Below are 26,123 nucleotides of genomic sequence, written 5' to 3'. Positions count from 1 at the left end.
TTTTTTATTTTTTAAAAAAAGCTTCAAGCAACCAGACAAGATCATTTCAGGCAACATCCAGCTATAGGCTGATGGTGTCAATACATATCATTGTCAGGTTAACTTTTGTTAAGATGTTTTTGGAACCACCACAAGGGAGTGCAAAGCAAGGGCAACAGTTGTGTGATGTTCTTAGGGATTCACATGTCATTAATATTATAATAATGATTAATAAATTTATTACCCCGCCCTTCATGAGCAGGTTAAAACATTATAATAACAGTAACAGGGTGGGTCCTGAAAACACACATCCCAGGTGCCAAAAGCCGGGGTAAGTGGTGGTGTAGTGGTTAAGAGCGGTAGACTCGTAATCTGGGGAACCAAGTTCGTGTCTCCGCTCCTCCACATGCAGCTGCTGGGTGACCTTGGGCTAGTCACACTTCTCTGAAGTCTCTCAGCCCCACTCACCTCACAGAGTGTTTGTTGTGGGGGAGGAAGGGAAAGGAGAATGTGAGCCGCTTTGAGACTCCTTCGGGTAGTGATAAAGTGGGATATCAAATCCAAACTCCTATAGTAGCTGCACAATCCCCTTTTCAGACCAAGGGGCTCATTCCCATCTGGGCTAGCTTCTGAGGGCCACATGCTGGTGGTGGGAGGGGCCACAGGCCAAAGTGGGCGGAGCAGAAGATGCAGATTTTACATTTTGTACATTAGGCCAGTTTCTGCACACACGCAAACACACCCTTGTTCTCTTTCCTCTACCTAGGCAACTGGGAGACATTATCAGAATTCAAGGACACATTTCAGCCAGGCTAAAACATTCAAAGAGGAAATGAAGTAAGGCTGGTGAGAGGTGTGGTTTAGGGAGAGTGGGTGTGGCTAAAAGTGGGGGCATGGCCTGAGGAGAGTTATGAAAGCCAGACAGAAAGGCCTAGGGGCTGCATAGGTCCCCCCAGGCCTGAGGTTTCTGTGCATTTTCTTTTTTTTCAAATATTTCAAAGTATTTATCATCATAAACATTTTTTTAACATACAAAGTTTCTTCTTGACTTCCCACCCCCCCTTTCGTAATGTTTGTTTTTTACTCCTTTTTATTAGCTGTTTTACTACTGTACATTTTTCAGAGAGGGTGCTGTGTATTTTGTACCCCCCATTTTTATAGACAATCTGGCAAATGAGGTTGACACTTCGTGCATCTGATAAAGCAGGCTTGAGCCCAGGAAATCTTATCTTCGCATATACATAGAAATGTAAGGTTTTTGTCACACCCCGCAGTTTGCAGAGCTGCCGATTGTGTAGGTGTCCAACAAACTGCAGCATAAGGAAGGAAAGGCAGTGGCAGTTAAAGAGCAGCTTGACCGAAGCAGGGAAGGCTCTGTGCAGCTCCTCCTCCCTCTGTTAAATACATCTACAGCAAAGTTCAGCGGCGAACGGTTCAGTGGCCGGTGCGCCTCTGTGCGAGGAAAGCAATTCGCAGACGCTCCCTGGGCGGCCCTTTTTTCCCTTCTCTCTCTCGCCTGCTTCATTCCTGGCTCCCCCCTCCCCCTTTCTCAGCGCGGGCGTCATTCTCCTTCCGCCTCTTCCTGCCGCGCCCGCCCGCCTCTTTTTTCGGACCACCCTTTTCTGCGCCGCCGGCGCGTGTCTCTTTGGAGACGGCCCCTCGGAGGGCCGCTCAGGTAAACAGGCAAGATGGCGGCGCCGGAGAGGGCGAGTGAGGTGGAGACGGGCCCCGCGGAGGCGGAGGCGGACGGCCCGGAGGCGTTGGTTCTGCCGCCGCCTCCTCCTCCTCCTCCTCCTCCAGGGCCCGGGCCGGCCCCTCCGAGCCTGGCGGAGCTGCCGGGGGAGCTTCTGGAGCTAATCGCGTGCTGCGGCCCGCTGAGCGCCTCCGACGTGGTCCGCCTGGCCTGCACCTGCCGCCGCCTCAGGGAGGCCTGCCAGCCCCGAGGGAAGGTCTGGAGGGAGCAGCTCCGGCTCAGGTGAGCCCCGAGGACGGGTGTGTGTGGAAAGGGTGTAGGAAAGGCGGGGCTCGGAAAGGTGGCAGGAGCAGCGACGTCCACAGATCGTGGTGCCCCTGAGCATGGGCAGAGTGCAGGGAAGAAGGAAGGCCTGGCGTTGTTCTAAGTGGAAAGATGTGCGTGTTTCAGGCCGCAGAACGGTGACGTCGAGAAGGTAGTGCCTCTGGGCACGGGCAGAGTGCAGCAGGAGGAGGGCCTGGCGAGGGAGTTCCCTGGAGCACACACAGCATTGGGTAGGTGGTGCATTGGGTAGGTGGTGCTTCTGAGCATGGGCAGAGTGCTGCATGAAGAAGGCCTGGCGGTGTTCTAAGTGCAAAGATGTGCATGCTTCAGGCTATGGCGCAGTGACGTCGAGAAGGTGGTGCCTCTGCGCATGGGCAGAGTGCAGAGGGAGGAAAGCTTGATGGAGTTTTTAGTTCCCTGGAGTAAACACAGTAGCAATAGTTCCATTGGGTAGGTGGTGTTTCTGAACATAGGCAGAGTGCAACAGGAGGAAGGCCTGGTGGCATCGTCCTAAGCTCACGGAGTTTTCAGGCCGCTGAAGCTCATGCAGCATTGTCAGTGGAAAGACGGTGCCTCTGAGCATGCGTAGTGTGTGTGTGTGGAAGAAGGCTTGATGTTGACCTAAGCACAGCGTAAGGGTGAGGGAGTTTTCTGTTGCCAGTAGCACACACAGCAGCAGTGTTGCATTGGGAAGGTGGTGCCTCTGAACATGGGCAGAGTGCTGCAGGAGGAGAGAGGAGGAAGGCCTGGTGTTGTTCTAAGTGCAACACAGTGACTTTGAGAAGATGGTGCCTTCATGGCATGGGCAGAGTGCAGCAGGAGAAGCCTCTGAGCAAGGGTAGAGCACAGAAAAAGGAGAGTTTGGAGCCTTTGTATCTACAGCAGAAACAGAGACAATCAAGAAGATGGTGTCCCTGAGCATGGGCAAAGTGCAGAATGAGGAAGGCCTGGAGGTGGCATCGTAAGCACAGAGGAAGGCTTCAAACCTTACATGTAGCCGTAGCAGTGATAGTGGGATGATGATGATGCCTCCGAGCATGGAGAGAGTACAGAGGCAGGGAAAAGTAGAAGGTCTAATTTCCCAGGTGCAGGGAGAATTTTCTGGCCGTGGACATTGGTATGATAATTCCTGAGCATAGGCAGAGTGCAGGGGAAGGAAAAGGAGAAAGGGCTGGCATCCCTGGCCCAAGGGAAGTTTCCACTGCCAAGGTTTTCTAGACACAACAGCAATAACAGGAATACTGGGAAGATAATGCCCCTGAACTGTGTGTGTAAGGAAGCTGATGGGAGTTGTAGTTCAAAAATCTGGAGGTCACATGTGGAGTAGGCCTGGGCAATGTATCAATACAAGATTGGTATGGGGGCAGAGTGGGATGGCAGCTTGACTCAGCAGAATATTGCAGGTGAAACCGCCATCGCTCCTGAGCCCCTCTGTCACCAGCATCTAACATGCCGAGGGATAAACAAGCTGCAGCTGGGCGCTGGAGGCAGAGGGACTTGGGAGTGGCGGCTGTGTCACCTGCAATATACTGCTGAATGAAGCCACCATCCTACTCTGCCTCTCACACTGGCAAACAGAGAGAAACAAGCTGTATCAGCGAGGAGCCGATATAGCTTGTTCCTCCCTCTGCTTCTTAAACCTGCTTGTCTGAGGAGTGTGTGGCTCCCATGCCTCAGCCAAGCAGTTGGGGCTGTTCAGCTGGGGTGTGTGAAGCCCCCCACTCCCCAGCTGAGGGAGCCCCAATCCTTCTCCTGCTTGCATGCGAACAGGAGAAGGTTCAGGGATGCTCAGCTGGGGGGTGCGAAATCCAATGTCTGCCATCCAGAGCCAGTGGCAAAATAGTGGCTTTGAGAACTGAAAAAAGAAAAGTTACAGGTAGGTAGCCGTGTTGGTCTGCCATAGTCAAAACAAAATAAAAAATAAAAAAATCCTTCCAGTAGCACCTTAGAGACCAACTAAGTTTGTTCTTGGTATGAGCTTGGTCTGAAGAAGAAGAAGAAGTGTGCATGCACAACGGAAGCTCATACCAAGAACAATCTTAGTTGGTCTCTAAGATGCTACTGGAAGGAAATTTATTATTTTTTATTCTGTTTTGAAAGTAGAAAAGTCACTTTATCCAGGGACAGTCCATATATATATATATATATATATATATATATATATATATAGGCAGTGTTAGAAAAGCTAGGAGCCAAACGGCTTCTTGGACCTGGGTTGTTGGTGCCAAAACAGAATGTCTAGTCGCCTGGGGTGTGAGGGTTGGCAACACTTTTTATTTATTATTTTGATAAGCATGAATTAATACGCAATTCACATAAGTGGCACATTGTTAATATCACATTTTTAGCAGAAATTGCTAATACATGTTTAATTTGGTGTTGACAATAAAAATATTGGTACCATACTTGAGTTTTCAAAACATTCTTCTCTTTATTGTTAAACTCCTTAACATAATGTCTATCCGTAACATATGTACTTGGAGGCTTCAGAGCACTACATTTCAGTAATTCTTGAGTGTCAGCCAGGCACACAAAAAAAAGGCACCCAGACTTTTTGAGGTGCTCGCAAATGGAGAATTTTTAGGTGCAAAATGTGCCTGGTGCCCTGCTAATTTTGAACCCTGCACCTATTCAATCTCTCTTAATGGTGACACAGACCATTCATAACTTAAGAATGTTCTTCACAACTGTGAGCAGGGTAGTGAGGTGGGGTAAGTGAAGACAAGCTGCAACAATTAACAATAACATTGTTCACTGCTCCTGCTCAGGCTGCACAGAAAAAAAAAAAACGCTATGGTTCCTGAAATTCATTCTGATTGTGCAGATAAAATATACATAATTGATAGAATTCTACAGGATGTGGTATCAGTATGTGAAAACAGTCAAGTTCCAATGATCCCCAGGCATGCACCTCCAGATGGAGAAGATGTCAGGTGCCATCCTGGTGCCCAGGCCAGGGGCGTAGCAAGGGGGGGCAAGGGGGGCGGTCCGCCCCGCGTTCCATAATGGAGGGGGTGACAAATTATCAAGGAACATTTTATTTTATTTTATTTTATTTGAAAATGCCTGCTCCGAAGGTCTTATCTTACTATACTAGGGATTATATAGCTATATATGAAATTTCATGCATATCAGTTAATATCTTGACCCTCCACCACCAAAATAGCTGTTCACTTAGCTGTTTTCCTATGTCATGAAGGCTGGAATTTCAGTTCAGAGAACACTTACTGTTCCCAACCCTAACCCTGTGAAAAGCCATCTAATTAGACTTTAATTTGATTTTAAGATGTTTTTAGGAGGTAATTTAATTATTGTTTGATTTTATACCAATGTTATGTATCTGATGTTAGCCACCCTGAGCCCGACTTTGGCCAGGGAGGCTGGGATATAAATAAAAGTTTTTTTATTATTACTTGTTATTATTCCTTTGTAAGAAAATATGAAATAATGTAAAACCATTTTTGCGGGGGGGGGGGATCAATGCAGGGGGTTGACAATGAATTTTCCGCACTGGGTACCACATGACCTTCCCATGCCGGGGGGGGGGTGACAAATTTTTTTTTGCCCCCGGGTACCAGTTTACCTTGCTACGCCCCTGGCCCAGGCATCTTCACTTGTTTGTACTAGTCAGGTGCAAAATGTGCTAACAGTCAGGTGCTTGACTAATTTTGAACACTGGGTGGGGTTGAATCATATGCAGGCATATTCAGGCAGTGCAATTGATTAGTAGGTCTTGTGCAGACATCTCCAAACTAAGGCCCACGGGCCGGATACAGCCCAAGGGACTCAGTTATCAGGTCTGCGGCGACCCCCACCGCTCAAGGGACTCAGTTATCCAGCCCCACCGCCCATAGCACAAGCTATTTTCGGTGCTCTGCCGACCTGGAAGTGCACCGGAAATAGCATGTGTGCACACATATGGTTGCACGCTCCCCTGCCCTCCAGCTCGCCGCGCGATTGGCGCTGGAGGAATCGGCCCAAGGCCTGGTAAGTTTGCTAACCCCCGATCTTGTGTAACAAACCTATTTCTTCAAAGAGCATGGAGTTTGTTTCGGTTTTTTTTTTTGCAAAAAAAAGAAGTGTTGGGGGAATGCTCCAGAAAGTGTGGGATAATGCTTGTTTCAACACGGTGGCATCTGACCTCCCCACAAACACATCAGAATGATCGCTCAATAAATAGCCATTGTTGTCTAATATCCCTGCAAACAAATCAGGGTGGTTAATTCTGATTTGTTTGAATGATGAATAAGCAGATTGTCTGGTTTGACATTGTCATTGTGTCAACCACCATAACCCTAACAAAATAGAAAAAAAAATTCCAGTAGCACCTTAGAGACCAGTTGAGTTTGTTCTTGGTATGAGCTTTCGTGTGCATGCACACTTCTTCAGATACCATAACCCTAATATCTCTTCTTTGGTTAGTCACAACCCGTTCAAACTCCATTGGCACATGTTAAACTTAGGGTTGTTGTTTTTTAGCGAAATATGTTTGCCTCTTGATTGTAGTAAAACCTTCAAGCTGCTTACAAAGAATATTAAAATAATAAATGAAAAATTGTTGCATTACGCACCAATTTGCTCTTACTTTGAACTTCATTTGCCATTTTCCTGCATGTTTACCCAGTTTGGAATTCATCATAATGGCAAACAGATTTATGTTTGTTTTTAAAAGCTCATAGTAGTGTTCTGTGTCATTACTAAAATAAGTGATACTCTGTATCTGTGTACTTTCATCACTGCTTCATGCTGTTCCCTTATTGTAGTTCTCGATTTTAGCATCCCAAGTGCCACCAGGGGCCCAGTGAACCTTCCATGAGGAATATGGCCACACTGTGTTACATTATTTCAGCAACTGTTTATTTTAGGGCAGTGAGTAAAGAATAACTCCTCCAACTGAAATTGCAGTGGGGGTTTCAAGGCACTCAGATGTAATTACTCAAGATGGAGCCTGGCCCAGAGTAACAGGGTCAATATCTCAACTTTTGCCAGGAGTCCAGCGATCAGAGAAACAGACGCTTTTGGAATACAGACCCGCGATGGCTCACGTGGCTGGCTCTGAATCTTTCAAAGGTCCAACTTGGCGGCTGAGATGATAAAGCCGAACTCTGAATCGCAGGCAGAGAGCCTGGAAAGCAACCCAGGAAAATCGCTTGCTGAACTGGGGAGCTGTCCGTTGTTCAGCAGCCTCTTTCACAGGTGGGGAGAGAATATTCTCTTCCTTTTAATTGTTCAGCCTGAGTTTTGCAAGCCAACTGGCAGTTAGAAAAAGCAATAAAACCATGTCTTCTTCTGCCAAGACATGGTCAGAGCCAGGCTGCATATGAACTTCTCCTGTTCTCAAAAATGGGCCAAGATAAGAAATTTACATATATTGGTCCAGTTCTATTGTCACTGACTGTGTGAGAGAGATTGCCTGCAAGTTATGATTTAGTCTCCTACAGCGATGTATTCTGCCACACCAACACCCCCCCCCAAAAGTTAACAGATTGACATCCTGAACTAAAAAGTTGAAGCCATTGTTGTGTGTTTGTTCACAACACTACTGTTCAGCAACATTGCCATATATTGTGAAGGCGTTTGCAAAGTGATGTTCCTCATCTGGAGCAAACGAGACATAAAATTAGCCCTGTCTCTAGCCAAACTTTTGCAAACCTGTTGACCAGCTGTTTTGGACTACAACTTCCATCAGCCTCAGCAAGGGCTCCATATTGGAGAAGGCTGATTGGTCATGTATGTCTCCTGGTGATGATGGTTGTTTAAATAATAATTAGCCAGCAAATAGTCAGCTTGGGACTGTGCTGTGGCTGGAGCAGAGCTTCAACCCTTTGCCCCAATCATTGTCCAGATCAGCTATTTATTAAACAAAATCAGGAATTGTTCTTATTATTTTTATCCCAGTTTGGTTGTCGTCAGAATAGATTCATTGGATTTAATGAGCCTGACTAACTTAGGTCCATTCATTCTGATGGGTTTACTCTTAAGCAGGACTGAGGCCACATTCACACCATACATTTAAAGTGCTATGATAAACATAGTTGGGGCTACCCCCCACCAAGAGTTCTGGGAGCTGTAGTTTGTTAAGGGTACTCAGAGTTGTTTGGAGAACTCCAATTCCCACAGTTCCCTGTGAAGAGGGCTTGATTGTTTAGCCACTCTGCGAATTGTAGCTCTGGAAGGGGAATAGGAATTTCCTAACAGCTTAGCACAAAGGACAAAGGGCCGTTGCTCAGTGGTAGAGCACACAGTTCGGATGCAAACCTTTTCAGGATCAATCTGTAGCACCTTCAAGTAGGGCCTGTTTCTTAATCTTTTACCATATATTTCCATGGTGGAAGCGTTCTTCCATGGTAAGAGTGTGACCCATCTTAAATTGGACCGCAGTCCACTGGTGGTCCTGACCCACCAGTTGAAGACCAGTGGAATAGACTATACAGTGTTACCTCGGTTTAATAACAGTCCTGTTTACGAACTATTCAGTTTACGAACTCTGCAAAACCGGAAGTAGTGTCCCAGTTTGTGAACTATACCTCGGTCTAAGAACTGAATCCGAATGGTGGAAGGGCACTGGTGGTGGGAGGCCTCATTAGGGAAAGCATGCCTTGGTTTAAGAACAGTTTTGGTTTAAGAACGGACTTCTGGAATGGATTGAGTTTGTAAACCGAGGTACCACTGTACTGAACCAAATGGAACAATCTGAATCTGTGTAGAAGAGCTTCATTGTGTAATGTGTGAGTATCGGGATATTGGTTAATGTACGAACTAGATACCTCTCAGCCACAACTGTTTGTTTTCGTGAATAGCCTGTGGTCCTGTCCAAACCCCTACATGGATTTTGCATCCTTCAGATCTCTCTTGACTGGCAGTTTCTACTGTGACTCCTGCTTTCCCTTTGTGTTCTGAAAAATATATATGTTAAGTTGGGAATTGTTCAAAAGCTGACAGATAAGGTCTATATCCACATCTTTTGGTTAATCCTAGTGTTGACATTTTGTGGGGAGGAAGCACATAGCTTGACTGGGCAGCCTCTGATAGGCTTTATCTCATAGCCATGTTATGCCGAGATTTCTCTTCCAGAAAACCTTCATGGTGTTGAATAGATAGGCAGGTGCATAATTAATCCTCAATGTCACAGAAGCTTCCAAGGCATCAGGGTTTGCAGCAGGTAGTAGCCCAGAATTACAGCTCATGTTTGGGCTTTATTTTTCCCTGTCTTGGATATCAAAGAGAGCTCTGGATTCCATGCCACCCAAAGCAGCTGTTGGCACAGCTCTCCTGTGCCCCATACACTTGGGAAATAGGGAGCAAGCGACTTCCTCCTACATTTCCTGGCAAGAAGCAAATGCTGGACACTTGGCTGAGCTGCTCAGAAACACGGCTGCAGGTCACAAGGCCTGTGTCCTCTGAGGCTAATTCCCTCCACCCTCCCTTTGGCCTCTCCAGCTCCCAATGCTGACCAGCTGAGGATGTGCTCTGGCAGTGTGCACACACTGTGGTCAACCTCCTCCTGGTTCAAGGGGGATAGGCAGATTCCAGAAGTTATAATCCTTTTTTCAACACAATGAATCCTCAAAGCAGCATTCACTGTGATAGTCTGCTGGAAGAAGTGTGGCAGGGTAGGATAAGGAGCTCTGCCACCTGCTATTTAGCCGTCAGGAAACGGGAGCTCATGTGTTGCAAGTAGAAGGGCCCTGCTTTAATCCCCAGCATCTCTAGGTAGCAGTGTTAGAAACTGAGATACGAAAGCTAGGAGCTAAATGGAACCTTAAACCTCGGTTGTGGGCGCAGCAACAGAATGTCTAGGCACACTTTTTTAATAACAAAAATACAAAGCTGAAAATAAATTAACTTCAGCTAAAATATTATCTTCATTTTTCACATGGTCTAGTCCTAGACCTGCCCACCCCCCTAATATTATTTGGAGGGTCTGTTCTCCAGACTTCAGAGAGGAGCTAGAAGTGTGGGACAGAAAAAAGGTCCTCCTTTCCTTCCACTCCGCAGTTTTAATCTGAAATCTTAGGCGCAGTACTGTGCCCAGAGCTCAGAAACTGCACATGCTGATGAAATTCCCTGTTGCAATATGCACCTAGAACAATGGGAGTTTCAAACACTGCTAGGTAGTGTTGGGAAAGACTCCTGCCTGGAAACCTGGAGGGCTGCTGCCGGTCTGTGTCAGTGATACTGAGCTAGATGACAAATGGTCTGAGTCTGTATAAGGCTTATATTTGAAGGTTAAAGACAAGCCCAGTGGTCATGTCCATTGCATTTATTCTGGATGCATAACATGTAGTTTGCATGTAGAAGGTCCCAGGTTCATCTCCAGGTAGTGCTGGGAAAGACTCCAGTCTGAAATCCTGGAGAGCTCCTGCCAGTTTGTGTAGATGGTTCTGAGCTAGGTGAAGTGGTGGTCTGACTTAATATAAGGCGTCTTCCTATGTGACTAGGGGATGTCTACTTTGAAAATATAGATAAGAAGCTGGGGGGCTCGGAGGAGTCCTCAGCAGCTTCCTCAGTAGATGGATTGAGGTTGAATCTTGAAAAGACAGAAGGCGGACATGGGGTGGTCAGGTAGGTGTGGAGGACTCCCTGCTCTTGAGCAGGGTAACTGCCACTAAAGGACCAGGTGCACAGTCTGGTAGTCATTTTGGACTCACAGCTGTGCATGGAAGTGCAGGTTAATTCTTTGTCGAGGGCAGCTGCCTACCAGCTCCATCTGGTACGCTGGCTGAGACCCTACCTGCCTGCACACTGATATAAGGCATCTTCCTATGTGCTTACGAGATGCCTGCAGGAAGATGCTGTACTTGGAAAATAAGTAACAAGTTGGGGGGCTCTGAGCAGTCCTTAGCAGCTTCCTCCCCAGCTAGGCCTGAACTAGTAGTCTAGTAGTCTAGTGGTATAGTACATTTTCCTTACAGGTCTAACCCCTGGGGCTCAGGAACAAATGAGCACCAAGCCTTGGGCTACCGGTATTTAGGATAATTTGTGTGACTGGGAGAGCTTAGGGATGCACTTGTCTCCTCCACTCCAAGCGCAGCTTAGCGCTCTTGGTGTTGTTTGACTCCCAACTCCTCATCAACCCCAACTAGCGCGGTCAGCGATAATGGGATTTGTAGTCCAATGACGGTTACACCTCTCTTCAGTAAGGGGCTTGAGCAGTTCAGTTCCCCACCCTGCTACTCCAACTGATGCCCATCATTTTTGGACCATGGCAAAAAGCATGTTCAGGCCTTGTTGGACTGGGGGGCAGAGCGAGAGGGAGAGGATTCCCCCCCCCAGCAAGAATATTTATCCACTTATCTTCAGAAAGTCCCCCAAATATTCAGAAATCTCCAGTTTATATATGGCCACATTTCACAGCCCTACTGCTGGGCATAAGATCTTCAGCCCGTATGGAGGAGTGCTTCTGTTTAGGGTTCTAATCAGCCTGGAACAAAAGGACCCATCAAGGTGAGCCAGCTGGGGAAGGAGACCCTTCTTGTTTTTTTTCCTTTCCATTCTTGCCCTCCTGAAATCTTTCCCCAATGTGACATAAATGTTTCATCAGCCTTAGTGTTTAGCAGGGTGTGAGTCCTCTGAAACTTCTCACTGTAACAAATGAAATGGGGTGTGTGCATGTGTATTAAACTTGTGGTGTACATCCTTCGACCTCATTCCTTCTCCAGGATACCTCATTCCAAGGATGGGGAACCTGTGGCCCTCCAGCAGCTCCTGGACTCTAGCTTCCATCGTCCCTAGCCAGCATAGCACAGAGATTGGGAAGTGCAGTCCAACCACAGCTAGAGGGCCACATGCTTCCCATCCTTGCATTTAGCTGTTAGTGGTTCAAGGAGGCCACTTCACCTTACTCCATTTTCCTGTTCTCTTCCCCTCTGCCTCTTGGCATCCTGAACAACTCCATGAAGACCTGAAATGTTGACCACTGTGTTTTGATTTGTCTGTTTCTTCCACAGGTGGCCCTCGCTTATGAAATATTATAACCAGGTGGACAGCGTGAATTGGCTGGAGGAATACAAACAACGGCATAAAGCTGGCTTGGAAGCTCGGAGAATCGTAGCATCATTCTCCAAAAGGTTCTTTTCAGATCATGTAAGATTTCTTGTTTATCTGAGAAGCAGTCGTCCTGTGCACCCCATGATCCTTTTGTGACCCAGGATACAAAAGCGTGCTTGATAGTTTCCTAGTGGATTACAGGGAAAGTCCTAAGAACTGAGGAAGCTACTTTGTACCGGTCCATTTACTCAATATTGTCTACTGGCAGCAATTCTCCAGGGTTTCAGACAGAGATCAATTCCAACCCTACCTGGAGATGGAGATGCTCTGCCACTGAGCTATGATCCTCCCCACAAAATAAGCTGCCTCTGACTGAGTCAGACCATTGGTCCATCTAGCTCAACATTGTCTACACTGACTGGCAGCAGCTCTCCAGAGTTTCAGACGGGAGTCATTTCCCTGGCATGGGATGCTGCGGATTGAACATGGTACCTTCAGCGTGTAAGACTGATGCTCTACCACTGAACCATGGCCCTTCACTTAAGGCACAGAAGCCTTAAGATAGACCATTGGTCTATCTAGCTCAATATTGTGTACACACTGGCTGGCAGCAACTCTCCAGGGTTCCAGACACCTACATGGAGATGCTGGGGGTTGAACCTGGGACCTTTTGCATGTAGAGCATGTGCCCTTTCAAATGAGCCATGGCCCTTCCCTAAAGTCCTTAGTGATGGGGTAACGTTATGTTCTTTTGCTAGGTGCCCTGTGACGGCTTCACTGATATTGAAACCCTCGAGTGCCCAAGCCACTTCTTTGAGGATGAGCTGATGTCCATCCTTAATATGGAAGGAAGGTGAGCCTGAATTTTAAAAGAGCTAGGAGGGGCTGCAAAACAAAATTGCATTTCCATAGGGCTGCAAAGTTTAGATTAATTGATTGGCCAGTTAAAACCTTTTTGACTGACTGAAGCAGTGTGTCTGATTTACCCAGCCAGCAGATTTTAAATATATTTTACAGAAACTTCACAGACACTGCAAATTCATGTTGCAATTTAATTCTTAAAAGTTTTATTTTATTAGCTGCATTCATATCCCTCTTCTTCAAAGAAGTTACAAGAGAGCAGACATGATTTCCTCTCTGGGTTTTTTTTATTTTATTTTCACAATATTCCTGCAAGGTTGGTGAGGCTTAGAGAGAGTGACTTGTCCAAGGCAAACCAACAAGCTCCATTTCTGAGCAGAGATTCGAACCTGGTCTTATACCATTCCAGCTATTAATAAGTGCTGGTTTTGACCTATAAGGCCTTAAGCAGCTCAGTACCGCAATACCTCAAGGACTGCCTCTCCCCAGATACACCGACCCAGACTCTGTGATCATCATCTGAGGCCCTTCTTTGTGTGCCTACTCCACAAGAGGTCCAGAGGGTGGAAACATGAGAACTGGCCTTTTCTGCAGTGGCTTCCCATTTGTGGAACGCTCTCCCCAGGAAGGCTTATCTTTAGGCACCAGGTGAAAACGTTCCTCTTCAACCAGGCCTTTCGCTGATTAATATTCTACGGCCTTTTAAATGTGCTTGTGGGATGTGGGGTTTATTGTCCTGTTTTTGTTTTAACTGTCTATTTTGTGCTTTTATCCTGCATTTTTATCTTGCAAACCACCTTGAGATCTTTGGATAATGGGTGGTATATACATTTAATAAAAATAATTAAATAAGTGCCAGTCTTATGAGAGATGTTGCATTCTCTGTGCAAGAGACAATCGGAAATGCCTCTCCTGAGATGTTACAGTGCATAATCTAAAAAAACAGTCTGCTTTTCCCCTCTCTTGTATGCAAATTTATGCAGATCTAATTGATTAAAACTGCAGGGACTGCATAGGAAGTCTTAAAAGCAGAGGCAGACAACCTGTCGACCTCCAGATATTGCCGGACTTCAGCTCTCATCATCCCTGGCCATTAGTCATGCTGACTGGAGCTGACGGATATGTTCCAGCAATATATCCAAAAGGCCACAGGTTCCCCATCCCTGTTTTAAAGACTACAACGAAGTTCTATAGCTGCTCGTGTGCTCGACTTTGTTTCACCTTCTAACAAGGCAGCAGCTTAATATTTTGCATTGGTGAGGTTTCTGCTTAACATCATTTGAGCTGCTGCGTTGGCCACACACATTCTTATTAAGCGCAAATTTATGCTAACGATGCTGTGGGTCTTTGCCATGTGCTATCATTAAGCTAAATTGTTTCCCTGGAAGCCATCCTGACAGTGTGTCTGTTCCTACTGAGCACCCTGATTGACTAGAGGATAATGCGTTGTGAGGTTTGATCTGTTTGCTGGAGTGGACGGAGCTGAATTGGGAGGAACAGGAGCATCACCTGTGCATGCATGCAGAGCCCAGGAGGGTATAGAGCAGGTGTGGGGAACATAGTCCATCTTTTGCTGAACTTCAACTCCCATAATCCCTGGCTATTTCCTGTGTTTGCTGGGGCTGATGGGAGGGACAAAGTTGTCCACACACCTGGTATAGTGGAACAATAGGATGTGAAGTAGGAAGCATTCTGTAGAATTGGGTTCTTGGAACACAAAAAACACAAACAGTAGTTAAAATTAAGTGCTTTTGGAAACAGAAGTGAATGTTTCTGCACCCCTTCTTGTGGCTACAGGAACGAAGCCAGGCTAATTCCCATCATGATAAATAATAACAACATTAATAATTTATTATTTATACCCCACTCATTTGGCTGGGTTTCCCCAGCCACTCTGGGCGCCTTCCAACAAAGATTTAAATACATTAAAATCTTGGGTCTTCCCAGTCTTAGTTGGTCTTTCTTGACCACTACATTGCACTGTCTCTCAAGAAACATCGTAAATATCTTGGCGCACTACATTTTCTTACAACGGAATAATTATTAAATTGGTCTTCTGTCCAAGGCACTGACACAAATGCAGCAGCACCAAGTCTTCTTCAGCTGTTCTTTTAAGTAGGTGTCAAGTGACATTTCAAGCCTGGAAGGATCAATACCCACCATATTTACACTGTGGTCTGATGACCTTGCATCCCTCCAAGTCATAAGGTGGACTTGGAGGAATATTTTTCCATTCTTAACCCCACAAAGAGTCCTGGGACCTGTGGTTTGTTACGGGTGCTGTTAGGAGACCCGCCCCCCGCTGAGCTACCACTTCCAGAGTTTCCTGGGGGGAAAGGATAGACTGTTAAGCCACTCTGAGAACTGCAACTTTAAAGCCTTCCTTTATTCTTTATGGCCAGGCTCCCCAGTGCAATTTTTCTGCATTGTATGCTGATCCGTATCTCTTTCATCTTTCTACCCCTCTTTTGTTTATTGCTGAAGTTTAATAACACTATTGATGTTGGCAAAAATCCCAGCTGGCGTGAGAGTATTTGAGCGGCATTGTAGTTCTCTGCCTGCTTTTGCGTTCCGCGGATAAGATTGTGCTTTAGGGGTCAGAAGTTGTCTTTTAAAGTCACGGCAGATACCTGAGCCGTATTAATAAGATCCTGCTTTCAGGGCTTGGTAGTTGTTCCCATGCTCTGCTTGGCTAGCCCCTTATAATCGCACCATTCAAGCGTTTCTCTTTGTGCACTTGGCTTTCTTTCCTCTTCCCATTCTTCCGACTCAAGCGGTCGCTCACCACAATGGTTCTCCTTCACTGTGCAGGAAAGGCCTGACGTGGAAGTACTATGCAAAGAAAATCCTTTACTTCATGCGGCAGCAAAACATATTGAAGAAACTGAAAGTGTATCTTCAGCGCCCAGCGGATGAGCAGTCCTTTTTGGAAGGTGAGTGGAGGCCTCAACGTGATAGCAAGCATCGGTACTGCCAGCCGAATCTTTATTGTTTAGCCAAAGGCTCTGCGTCACACAAAAGAATCCAAATGGAGCATCACTCAAAATGTAGTTAAATTAAAATAGCGTGACCTACTGGAGCATCCAATATTTTCCAATGCAGTTACCAAAAAGAAAAAGAAAAAAACCAAACCTCATTGCATTCATTACAAAACAGACAGTAATTTAATTCAGTGGTTTGTTTTGAAATCAGCCCATTCTTTTTTTGTTCGTTGTCTGTTCGCAAATATTATTTCTGAAATACACTCCATCATTACCCGGATTTGAAGGGCTTTATCCCAACACCCCCATCTGCTTTTCCTTGTTTAGCTTTTAATTTCCTCTTAATGCAATACAGACTGGCCAGTTTAATTCTTCACTTATCTTACTCAAATGAGAATTTCCTTCTCTTTCACTTGCCAAGTCTCTCTCTCTCTCTCTCTCTCTCTCTCTCTCACTCACACACACACACGTGTGTGTGTGTGTGTGTGTGAGAGAGAGAGAGAGAGAGAGAGAGAGAGAGAAAGAAAGGTTAAAAATGTTTTTATAATTTCATGAGGAGGGGCTCTTTGGAAAAAATAATCTTTTCCAAAGATGGGGAATCTCAGTCCTGGGAAACAGATGCAGTCCTCCATCCCTATTTGGCCCTTGGGGCTCTCCTAGGCCACGCCCCCTCAGAGGCCACGCCTTCTCTGTGTTTGCTTAGATGTTATGTGCTCATGAACCATGATAATGCCTTTTGCTTAACTTGCAGGAGAGTGTGTGTGTGGAGAGAGGGGGTGATTGGAGTGGGGTGTAAATCTCTGGCTTTTGCATGGCTGGACTGTAACCTGCTGTACAAAAGCAAGAGCCCGATTTGTTGCTCCACCCACCACTGTTACGTGGCACTCGGGAAGGCTGCTCGTGAGAGAATGTGGCCCTCAGGCTTCAAATGGTTCCCCGCCCCGATCTAATCGACTCGCTGCTCAATTCAGGCACCTGGTGGCTACAGTGCCCCATGGCAGGTGTCTGCCCAGCCACTACTTCCCATTACCCAGCAGCTCTTTCCATTTGAGATGAAATCTGCTCACAACCCCTTGAGTAATTTTAATGGAATATATTTCTGTCCTGCCTCTCTTTTGTGTTTTTCCAGGGGCTGTATTGATTGACCAGTACTGCAACCCACTGTCGGACATCTGCCTAGAAAGCGTCCAGGCCCAGGTTGACGATATTGTGGCCAAAGTTCGCAAATTCCTGAAATCGAAAAACTCTAGGCACCCAAGTGTGACCCAAAAAGCAGGTATTGTACACAGCTACTTGAGTTTTTTGTGGGGTTTTTTTGGACAGCCTTTTCTGTGGCAAAGAAGCTACTCTGCGCTAGGGTGAGTTGTAGTGTTGGAAGGGACCACGAGGGTCATCTAGTTCCACTCCTTTGCGGTACAAGAATCTTTCGCCCAATGTGGGGCTCAAACCCACGACCCTGAGATTAAGAGTCTCATGCTCTACCGGCTGAGCTATCACACCTGGGCGAGAGGTGAGGAGAACATTTTCCTGACAAGGGCTGCATTTCCTCTGGAGAAATCCGTCAGGGGCCACATTCTGGCAGTGAACAGGGCCAAAGCCACCAGTGGACAGAGATGCCCCCCCCTTCTCTCACTCTTCCTTCCCACTCAGCAGAGACAAATGACATTATGATGGGAGTGGCTGCAGAGACCATATAACACCGGACCTGAAACACCTACATTGGCTCCCAGTACATTTCCGAGCACAATTCAAAGTGTTGGTGCTGACCTTTAAAGCCCTAAACGGCCTCGGCCCAGTATACTTGAAGGAGCGTCTCCACCCCCATTGTTCAGCCCGGACACTGAGGTCCAGCTCCGAGGGCCTTTTGGCGGGTTCCCTCACTGCAAGGTTACAGGGGACCAGGCAGAGGAGGGCCTTCTTGGTAGTGGAACGCCCTCCCATCAGATGTCAAGGAAATAAACAACTATCTGACTTTTAGAAATCATCTGAAGGCAGCTCTGTTTAGGGAAGTTTTTAATGTTTGAAGTTTTATTGTGTTTTTAATATTCTGTTGGGAGCCGCCCAGAGTGTGAGGCGATGAATTTGTGCAGGCAACTGCTGCAACTCAAGTTTCTGGAAGCTCTGGGAGGGGAGAGTGCTCTTGTGCGCAGGTCCTTCTTGCGGTTTTCCCACAGGCTTCTTGTTGGCCGCTGTGAGAACACTCCTGTTTTCCTAGCAGTTTCAGCGAATTAATTTATTCTCGTGTTTCAGGGGAGGTCTTGATCGTCTCTCAGGTGGAGCTTCAGAGGCAGGTCCTCGATGCCATGAACTACGTCCTCTATGAGCAATTGAAATACAAAGGGAACGAGGTGGATTACTACAATTCCCTGAATTCATACATCCGCCAGGTAAAAGGAATGAAGGAGAACTTACCTGCCCATTAACTTGCCTTTTTTGGCATAGGAATACGTTTACATGCTGCCCTAAAAGCAGTGATTTAGAGTGAACAGGTTAGAGATGTTCCTGGGGGAGGGCGGAAATTAGGGCGCTCTGATCAGCTGAGCCAATGGGCAGGGGGTGGTGCCGCATGGGGGGGGGGAGGATGTTCTGGCAAGACAAAGAATTGAAGCGGCAGACAGTTGCTGTCTGTTGTCTCTTTGGGACCATCCGCTAGCCATCAGAGACTAGTCACTTCCAAGTCTCCTCTCTGTCTCGCCCTTCCATCACCGCATCATAGCACCCTTTACTCTCCCAGGATTGGGAATATCAACTCTGGGGTTTCAGATAGTGCAGTCTCACGGCACTACTGCTGTTTTCGTGCTGTTTTTATCCATTGCATCTGTTCTTAGCGTTGTGCTTTTATTCTTCCATGGGAAACCACTTGGGGGCCACAATGTGGGGGAAAGCGGCTTACACATCTTACAAATAAACGAAACAGAGAGACAGATTGTTCTCAGTGGTTATATGGGAGCTTCTGGGCCTATTTGTCTTCCTCTCCTTAAAAGAACAGAGGATCCATTGTACTGCAAGGCTGTAAACTGACCCGTCCCTGCTTTGGATGGTGGGCTTAAACATAATCCCAGATCAGAGGGACTATCCCCCACCCTCACCCTCATTGTTGGTCTCGTTTTCTTTTTCTGGTTTCAGGTTTTGATCCACAGGACTGGAATCCCAATCAGCTTGTCGGTGCTTTACTTGACAATTGCCAGGCAGTTGGGTGTGCGGCTGGAGCCTGTCAACTTTCCCAGCCACTTTCTGCTCAGATGGTGCCAAGGGACAGAAGGGTAAGCTTTTAAAGTTTCACTTGGCCTCCCACTCTCCCACCAGGAAGCTTGTTTTCTGAGCTGGCAAGGCAGCGAGAGAGGCAGCTATCTCAGGCAGCAAGGTAGCTTCAGCATCCCGCGTTGCCATTTTCAAGTTAACTGCTGCCAAACGGTGAAGTAATTGGGAAGGGTATGTGTGTGCATGTGTCCTTCTACTGCAGAAGAGAAATGGGTCGCGTTCGATTAGAAAAACCCCGCTTTTTCCATAGTCATCAATAACGTCTGTGCGATCTCATTATCTGCCAGGGATCTAACCAGCCGTGGAACTGAAAGTTATAAATTTCACTCTGTGGCGGCTCTGACAGTGTCGCAAGATGGCGGGAACGCAGCTGCCTAGAATAAATGGTAGTGGTTTTCCAGGGGGCAAAAATGGCATTTGCCCATAGACACACACACGCACACCCCACGCCACCCCTGAGAGCAATCTCAGCTCCCCATGGGTTGCTTCTTTGTGCAGCCAGAACAGCACCGTCATGCAAAATGTGTGCCCCTTTTCTCTGTGCCTAAGGGGTGCTGTATTAAAAAATAAGCCTGGCCACCTCATTGTATGTATGTGTGTATGCACACCTGTGCCATGTCAGGGTATACCCACCACTCCTGCCATGAGGGTGACAGCCCCATTATTGCGTGGAAGAGCAGTTTGTTTCTTCTCGAAAGAGAAGCGTGCTATGCTTGCTAAAGTCTCGCCCTTCGTTTTTGCTTTCTTTCTGCAGAAGCACAAACATCTATGACTATGCCTATATCGACGCTTTTGGGAAGGGGAAGCAGCTTACCGTGAAAGAGTGCGAGTACCTGATCGGGCACCACGTGACCGAGGAATTTTACGGCGTGGCGACAGCAAAGGAGGTTTTGCAGCGAATGGTGGGCAACTTGTTGAACATCGGGAAGCGGTAAGAGCCCAGCAGAGCGTTGCGCCAAAAGCCCTTCTGGGGAGACCCAAAAATCGCAGGTTCGGGTGGTGAAATGCCGCAGCTGCTAAGAGGCAGCTACAAAGTAGGAAGTCCAGGGTCCAAGTCTGCTAGAAGTCTTCTGCTGCTGATCTGGTAGGGCAGAAGGCAGGAACCTCGGCAACTGGTGGGGCTAATAGCAGGCAGAACCAGCTAATTCCAGTCTTGTCCCTGTCCTCCCAGCTAAGAGCTGAGGCTAAGGAGGAGGAGGAAGCTGATAGGCAGGGCTGTCCCTTGGACTGACTGCAAATAGAAAAGCAGATTGGTTGGGGCAGAGCAAGGTAGGTGGGGTAGTGCCCCCATTGGCCCTCATCAACCAGTTTCATGAACATGAATGAAAGCATAACCTTTGCCTTTGCCTGTTTCTGTTTGCCAGGGAAAGCACTGATCAGTCCTACCAGCTTCTGCGAGACTCCTTGGATCTGTACCTGGCCATGTACCCAGACAACGTGCAACATCTCATGCTCCAGGCTCGATTATACTTCCACCTGGGAATCTGGCCAGAGAAGGTACTTAAGCCCTGTGTGCCACCACTTGCCCAGGCTCCTGCCCCAAAACACACAAGCGGAGGCCCTTGCTTGCCGTTAAGAAAGATCTTAAATCAGGCAAGCCACAGTGTGGCCTCTGCAACAGACACAGTGCTCAGGGGTCACAGTGCAGGAGTTCAGGAGCAGGGCAAGAAGTTCTGAACTGGATAGAAGCGGCAAAGACGTCCCAACATGTTTCCCAGCCATGCCTGCCAAGCCTTTAAAGATGAGGCATGGCATGCTCCCTCGTGAGACACTCCTGCCTTGCGGGAATGTCAGGATTGCAAACGTGTGTTTTGTCAGGGCAGGAGGGTCTGCTCCCAGTCTCCCTACCCCGTTCGTTGTCTGTGGCACCAGCTCACGGAAATGGCAGCTGTTTGCAGCGGTGCATTATTTTGCCTTCCTTCTTCTCCAAAGGTGCTGGACATCTTGCAACACATCCAAGCGCTTGACCCCTCCCAGCACGGAGCAGTGGGCTATTTAGTTCAGCATACTCTAGAGCACATCGAACGCCGGAAAGAGGAAGCGGGGCCTGACGTGAAGCTCCACTCGGAGGAGAAACACAAAGACGTCTGCTATTCTGTCGGCTTGATTATGAAACATAAGAGGCGAGTCCATCCCGTTCCATTCCACCCCCACCACCACTCAGTATTCTGTGCTTGTTTGGTGTCTTGCAGCATCAGATGTTTGCTTTCAGTTTGAGGAACATCACAGATTCAAGCACCACCGATAACCTAGTTCCGGAAGCAGGATTAGTATCTGAATCTCCATGGAAGTTTCCTGTTGCTTGGTTAAGATGGCAGAACCAGCAAGTACAGGCAGGATCAGAGCTGCTCGTCCCCCAATCCCATCCAGCTTCCAAGCTGAACCTCATCAACAGTGGCAGTAATGCCTGTGGGTACTTATTCAAAATAGCTTGGTACCCTAAGCCCAGTTTCAGCCATTTGCAGGTGGGAGAGGGTTACCGTTTTTTTCTCCATAATGCCCTTTGGGGAAAATTGGCTGGGGACCATCTGCCAATTGAATCTGTGAAGGAGCTTCACTGAGCACCTACCCAACGATGAAATGCAGAAATAGGTTGGCTGTTTTGCCCTAAAATCTGGGCTGGAAGTTCAAAGGTTCAGCCCAGTCAAAAAAAGAAAGAAGCGTGATCTGGATGAAACGAGCAAAATTTGTCCCCAAATGCACAAATACCCTTTATCATGAAAGAAATAACATACAAGCTGCCAACCAGAAAAAATAGCAAATTTTATCTACAGCATTTATCCATCTGTATACCGTAAGAATGGGATTAAAATTAGCTCCCTGGGAACACTGTTCTATTTCTGTATTGGATGTTATTTTTAGTTGGCTTTGGACATGTTGTACAAAGACCAGCAGATAGCAGGGATATATATAAAGGGGGCATATTTTTTGTGTGGCCCCCCGGGAAAACATGTTATTACAACAGAGAGAGAAGTTATAGTTCCTGAGCTATTGAAGCTTTCTCCTGGCATGGATTTTTTTTTCATGTACAAAGAGTTATCTCCTAATGGGTCTGTTTCACACATAACACTAAGCCATAGTTTAACGAATCATGAGTTAACCACGATTTAACCCACAGATATCAAACAAAGCATAGGTTGTTTCTCCGAAGTTTGTTTTGTTTTCCAGCTGTTCTTGTGGCTTGGAGAGCGTCTTAGGTAGCCCAACAAACACATGGTTAAGAAATTGGGCTTGGTTCACACATAATGCCAAGCCAAAATTAAAAACAAACCATGCTGTATAAGCCTACAGCAAACCAGTTATTGTTTGGGGAAATAAGCAAACCATGGTTTAAGTTACAGGGCTGGGTTCACACGGTCAAACAAATCAAAATTAAACTAAGCAAACCATGGCTTAGTGTTTTTTTGTAACCCCGGCTACCATTTAAGAACGGCAACAGAACAGCAGCAAGAAGATTGTATGACAATCTGTGATGCTGCTGTTGAACACTGTAAAAGGCAATCCCAGCTTCCTCAGCCAAGAGAGAGTTTTTTCAGTGCTCTTGCAAGGTTTTTTCATCCTATCCGGTTCAAATAACATGATGTTGGTTATTGATTACCATAACACTATGCAAAATCCTTGGTGGAAAAGTTGTGATCCAGTTGAAATTATTGATGTTTTGCTCCTTTTCCGGGGCGGGGGGGGGGGGGAGATGGTTTAAGTAGATCATGGTTTGTTTTCCCCTTCTACTCTTTCCATATATGAGGGCTGGATTCTTTCCTTTGTGGTGTCAGACAAGAACCCTTTTTTCCAATAGGATACCAGTCCCTTATTTTCCTAGGGGTGTGTTGCAATTGTCAGCAGTTACAGCCATAGGTGTAGAGTAGGATAAGGACCTAAAGGGTTCTTGCTGCGCAGAACCTCTTGATTCCACCCAGGCACCCCAACACATATGTGCCATATTGCCTCCGATTTGACTGTCAATTGAGTTGTGCGCCCTTCCCCACCGTTTTTCAATTTAGATATGGCTATAACTGTGTCATCTACGGCTGGGACCCAGCATGCATGATGGGGAACGAATGGATCCGGAACATGAACGTTCATAGTTTGCCGCATGGTTCCCAGCAGCCCTTCTACAACGTATTGGTGGAGGACGGATCGTGCCGATACGCAGCCCAAGGTAAGCAGCACTGGGACATTCTCCTTCGGGGGAAACGGGTTCAGACTCTTCTGATGTGGAAAGAAACCCCAGGTTTTTAACACAAGCCAGTGGAGCTGTGCAAATCAGGGGTGCACGCCGGTGTTAGAAACTGAGATATGAAAGCTAGGAGCTAAATGGCACCTTAAGCCCGTGAAAGGCAGAATAGAAATATTAAAGAATAAAAATAAGCATGCAGGTGAAAAGTAATATGGGATAATACTCGTCTGTCTCATGAATATAAATAAGGTAAGAATTGTAAAGGGACGTAGTGTAGTCTGCAGATCAAAAATGCTATGCAATTAATATTTGAAAAGATGGGATCTTCCACTAGAGGGTGCTCTGTACCACAACACAAACGGGTGTTTAGAAGGGTTTTTCTTAAATATGCAACCTGCCTTATATTTTCTTATTCTGAGTCTCGAGCTTCACACTCAGAAGTGCTGGTTCTTTAAACACTAGTATTGCCTGGGTGATGGGTATGTACCTGCCTGTCCACCTCCTTTAGTTCAAGCTGCATACAGTCATACCTCTGGTTGCGTTCATCACAGGATACGAACACGCCGAACCCAGAAGTACCGGAACGGGTTACTTCCCGGTTCGGCGCTTCGCACATGCGCAGAAGCACGAAATCGCACTTTGCGCATGCGCAGAAGCGCCGATCGCACCACGCACATGCGCAGACGCAATACTTCAGGTTGTGCTCTGCTCATGTTGCCAACGGGCCCTTGGAACGAATCCCGTTCGCAACCAGAGGTACCACTGTAATTGTAGATGAACTGGTATTAAAAAAAACAAAACACCTCATCTCTTTCTCTCTGCTTGCCTCTCTTCATCTCCTCAAGGAAACTCCCACCAGACCCAGTCAGCAGAGCCAATGGCCTGGGATGATGGGAGTTGTAGTCCAGCAATGTCTGCAGAGCCACAGGTTCCCCATCTCCACTTTCAGAGTCTGCCCACAGGACCTGAGGCCAGATGGTCCTGATCCAACAGGCTTTTCTTGTGTTCTTACGATGGCAAGCATGTTTCCTTGGGAAGAGCGCTCAACACAAACAGAGTCCTGAAAAAGTCCATTGCCTCCACACCTCCCTCAGAGAAGACACACAAAGGAAGGGCCTCTGGTGGCAACCACAGGGTCCTGTCCCTATAGGGATTGGCCTTTCGCAGACTCGCACTGCCAAATTACCAAGAGGGGTGTATTCCCGGAGCTGACACTATTTTTTTTCTGAGTATCCTCCACTCTGAACGGCAACAGAGTCCTCGAATAACAGCAGATACGAGCCACTTCTTCAGGGGAGGCTGTTCTGTTAGGGCATGTAGGATTCCGCCCTTCTGATCTCGGCCTGCCCACAGCCAGACCCCACCTGCCTGCCTTCTTGGTTACAGGAAGTCCAGGGAGAAACCCTGCCTGCCAGCTTCCTCCTCCTTAGCCTCAGGGTTGCCCTTCTAGAACTTGGCAGAGAGGAAGACAGGGACGGAAGTGGAATGAGTTGGCCTGGCCTGCCTTTGCCCCCGGCTCTGCCTGTTGTTGCCCGGTGTCATGACCCCGCAGTCATCTTTTGGGGATGAAGGCAGAGACTCTGAAGCAAAAGGCAATGGGTGTGCAGGCCCAGCTTCAGAAATGAGTTCAGAGAGACCTGGGGCGGCTAGTACCCCTCTGGCTGAGAAGGTGGCACTGCCATCCTCTGACTCAGAGGACTCCACTACAGGAGGACTGGAGGACACACGCACACACACCCTGCTCCATTGCAATAGGAGGTTCCAGGGGCAGGCTGGGCCCTTCAAGTAGAGCAGCAGCACCTTGCAGGTGCTAATAATCGGGCTGCAGCTGGCGCTGTTGCCACATAAATAGCTGTTTTAGCCTGTTCCTTGCTAGAGCAACTTCAGAGCTCTGTGTTTCCCAGAGCCTTGCCTTGTTTACTGCCTGAACCTTGACCCACCGGTGTGGCCTTGCCTTCCCGCACTGCAGAGCCCCACAGCCTCCCCACTTTTTGCCCTGCCAGTCCCAAACAGGCGCCTGGCACACCCACAATTCTTTTTGTCAAGCTTGCAGAAACGGTCACCTGCCCTTTGTTTCTTCCTCTTGCAGAGAACCTGGAGTACAACATGGAGCCCCGAGAAATCCCACACCCGGACATTGGCCGCTACTTTGCAGAGTTTGCCGGCACACACTACCTAGCAAACACTGAGCTGGAGTTCCGGTACCCTGAGGACCCGAGGCTGACTCTTGCAGATGTCCAGAAAACGTACGGGAACCAGGAATGAGCTTCTGTCTGTCTTTGCTGGTGTGAAAGATGGCTTTTGTGCGGTGGCGGCAGCAGCGAGAGCTGCGTCACGGGAACCGTTCTTGACAGTTCTCCGGCTTAACTAGGGATCACATTTTGCTTGATAACTAGGGGTGAAGTTTTTTGTTCTTTAACCACCCAGCTAAAGCCGTGCCAATACTAGTGAAACACTGCAGGGCACCTGAGCTGCCGAGGTGTGCAGATGCTACTTGGAAATGACTTCTGTGTACAAAGTACACGGTCCTCCTTACCGTTCTTGGACTTCGAAAGCTCTTTGTTTCCCCACCAAAGACTCGGGGAGTGTTTGGGGTGGCCCAGAGACTGAAAATATTGGCACCTTACGGATAGGGTTAGTCCTCCACATTTGCGGTGCAATGAAGGTCTTGAGTTATGTGCATGTCCCGGAAAGAACACGGCTTTTTCACAGACCTCGTTTTTCACAGACCGTCAATTCCATGCAGCCCTGTGCCAAAATCTTGGGAATTATATTGAAACTTCTTTGTCCAAAGATCTTGCACTGAGCCGATCTCCCACTGCTCCAAACAATCGCTCATGCTAGCTTTTTTCTCCAG

General features: G+C 47.3%; 1 protein-coding gene across 2 annotated transcripts; it reads left to right on the top strand.

Moving 5' to 3' along the window:
* Nucleotides 1-1,766: 1,766 nt before the first annotated feature.
* On the top strand, nt 1,767-25,980 carry FBXO21 (F-box protein 21). Of its 2 annotated transcripts, XM_033174200.1 has the most exons (12): nt 1,767-1,954; nt 11,947-12,082; nt 12,745-12,839; nt 15,659-15,780; nt 16,958-17,104; nt 18,079-18,215; nt 18,955-19,091; nt 19,844-20,020; nt 20,454-20,586; nt 21,022-21,212; nt 23,091-23,248; nt 25,356-25,531. In XM_033174200.1, the coding sequence occupies exons 2-12, from the start codon at nt 11,960-11,962 to the stop codon at nt 25,529-25,531; spliced, it is 1,596 nt and encodes a 531-aa protein (XP_033030091.1). In that variant the 5' UTR covers nt 1,767-1,954; nt 11,947-11,959. The 2 variants fall into 2 exon arrangements, with proteins under 2 accessions (XP_033030091.1, XP_033030090.1); XM_033174199.1 differs by lacking the exons at nt 1,767-1,954; nt 12,745-12,839 and having other exon boundaries at nt 11,957-12,082; nt 25,356-25,980.
* The last annotated feature ends 143 nt before the right edge of the window (nt 25,981-26,123 follow it).

This window comes from Lacerta agilis, chromosome 17 (genome assembly GCF_009819535.1).
Source record: "Lacerta agilis isolate rLacAgi1 chromosome 17, rLacAgi1.pri, whole genome shotgun sequence".
Classification (NCBI taxonomy): domain Eukaryota; kingdom Metazoa; phylum Chordata; class Lepidosauria; order Squamata; family Lacertidae; genus Lacerta; species Lacerta agilis.
The sequence above is the reverse complement of the archived record's forward strand: the minus strand, read 5'-3'. Positions and strand labels throughout refer to the sequence as shown.

Bases quoted from the DNA above. Each gene is read 5' to 3' on its own strand.
- FBXO21 (XM_033174200.1), top strand. From the start codon at position 11,960: ATGAAATATTATAACCAGGTGGACAGCGTGAATTGGCTGGAGGAATAC. The intron at 15,781-16,957 runs GTGAGTGGAGGC...GTGTTTTTCCAG, and splicing joins TGAGCAGTCCTTTTTGGAAG to GGGCTGTATTGATTGACCAG. The intron at 18,216-18,954 runs GTAAAAGGAATG...TTCTGGTTTCAG, and splicing joins TGAATTCATACATCCGCCAG to GTTTTGATCCACAGGACTGG.